Here is a 1,813-nt window from a genome sequence, read left to right as displayed (position 1 = left end):
TTTTTTAATTTGAAAAACCTTGTTTCAGTTGTCACTTTATTGCAACATGGGAGAACTAATTACAAATGGAAACTGTAATTTGATAATCTTTAGTCAGGCACCAAACTTCATTAAAAACATACTGCTTATTCTAAATGATCACGAAACAACTCAAAATGTGGAGCATGAGTAAAGAGAAACCCCTTACTGGCCAATAATTGGTTTTTATTCCCTCAATATATCAAATTCAAACTTCATTTTTCCACCCCTAAACTTCGTTTTTTGGTTAAGGTGAACTGTAGACAGCAATATACAAAGAACCATTTATCACAATAGACTACTTTTCCATTTAGTTAAGTGTTTCTTGCTGTGTCAACTGGGAAAGATACATTTACATAACTGGCTGTGCTTGAGCCTTCTTTGCAAGCAGCTTTAGATCTTGAATGCACTTGGCAATTGTCTCCTTCTCCTGCTGTGTAGAGATGCTCTGCACCACGTTCTTCTCCACCCAGTTTATCATATGCTCTTGTTCCTTTCGACGCATCATATTCTGCACTGAGATGTGATAGTCCAGGCGATTCTTCACTTCCTTGTATACTCTGTGCAGCCGTTCCCGGTAAGTAACCTCCAAGGCCATAGCGATATTATTCCTCTGAACATCAAAAAGGTAATGGCGTTTCTGAACCAGTGCTTGCTGTGCTTTCTCAAAATCAATTGCATCTTGGATGTATTTCATGGAAGCCTGCTTCACCTCTTCTAGTCGAGCAATTTTTTGCTCATTGAGTTTATCAGCAAATTGTGCAACAGAGGCACCATATTTTTTAATTGCATATACAAGCAACCCTACTGTTGATACAGTAGTGATGGTTTCTGGGGTAATCACATATATTTCTTTGGATAGAAAATATAAGATAAGCCCAGTTCCAAGCATGTAGGGTCCTGTGACACCAGTTTTAGGATAAAGAAACTGGAAGAACTCCTCAGGGATCAGCCCCAAACGAACTTTCCCTCCATATTCAGGAAGAGGTGGTACAGGAGCAAGACTTGGCTGCCCTGTGTGAAAGATCCTTGTTGCTTGCAATACCCCTGGACCTAGGAGGGCGGCGTTCTTCAGAGAGGGGGCCGCTGCGGCAGCAGCAGACAGCACCACCCGGAACAACATGGTCAGGTAGTGTCCAGACGGCGGTCTTAACGTCCCGGTGACCCCAACAGCTGTATTGCTACTTTCAAGTCACGTGGATACATACCTAGCAATGGAATTGCTGGGTCATATGGTAGTTCTATGTTTCATTATTTAAGGAATCGCTACACTTTTCCACAACAGCTGCCCCATTTTGCATTCCCACTGGCAGTGGATAAGGGTGGTGAACAGCTATTATCAGTGAGCACTGTGTTCCTAGCATTTCTTGAGACTTTAGGGAAATATAATATGGCTTCAATAGAAACTAATGAATTCCCTTCCTTCTGTTTACTCACATCCTCTGATGTAGAAGCTCCCTGTTTGAAATGTTTGTTTTATACTAACCATTCCTTCTACAGTGTTCCCTGGAGGGCAGATAGATTATTTTCCTGTCCTTTCTACTCTTTCTGTCCCCAACCTCCCCACCCACCAAGTTCCGGGAGTGACCATCATCCTGCCCTATTGTGATGAGAGGAACTTTTTTTTTTTTTTATTGTGATTTGGGTGAAAATTTACAGAGCAAATACACTTTCCATATAGCAGTTTACATACACTTTGCCTCATGACATTGACCACAATTTAGCACAATGCAACATCTCCCCTCCCACTTCCTCCCAATAGTTACCTCTTCCCTGTGTCCATCTCTCCATGCAC

At 41.9% G+C, this 1,813-nt stretch overlaps 1 protein-coding gene across 1 annotated transcript; it reads right to left on the bottom strand.

The window, feature by feature from the left end:
* Positions 1 to 370: 370 nt before the first annotated feature.
* LOC103206191 (ATP synthase F(0) complex subunit B1, mitochondrial-like) lies at positions 371 to 1,141 on the bottom strand. The gene has a single exon (XM_042782403.1). It carries the CDS (start codon positions 1,139 to 1,141, stop codon positions 371 to 373), a length of 771 nt encoding a protein of 256 aa, XP_042638337.1.
* Positions 1,142 to 1,813: the final 672 nt, after the last annotated feature.

The sequence above is a fragment of the Orycteropus afer genome, unplaced genomic scaffold (assembly GCF_000298275.1).
Source record: "Orycteropus afer afer isolate SDZICR_OR568_19922 unplaced genomic scaffold, OryAfe1.0 scaffold00304, whole genome shotgun sequence".
Lineage (NCBI taxonomy): Eukaryota > Metazoa > Chordata > Mammalia > Tubulidentata > Orycteropodidae > Orycteropus > Orycteropus afer.
The sequence above is the reverse complement of the archived record's forward strand: the minus strand, read 5'-3'. Positions and strand labels throughout refer to the sequence as shown.

What these genes read in the sequence shown, in the direction of transcription:
- LOC103206191 (XM_042782403.1), bottom strand. Translation starts at nt 1,141, where the DNA reads ATGTTGTTCCGGGTGGTGCTGTCTGCTGCTGCCGCAGCGGCCCCCTCT.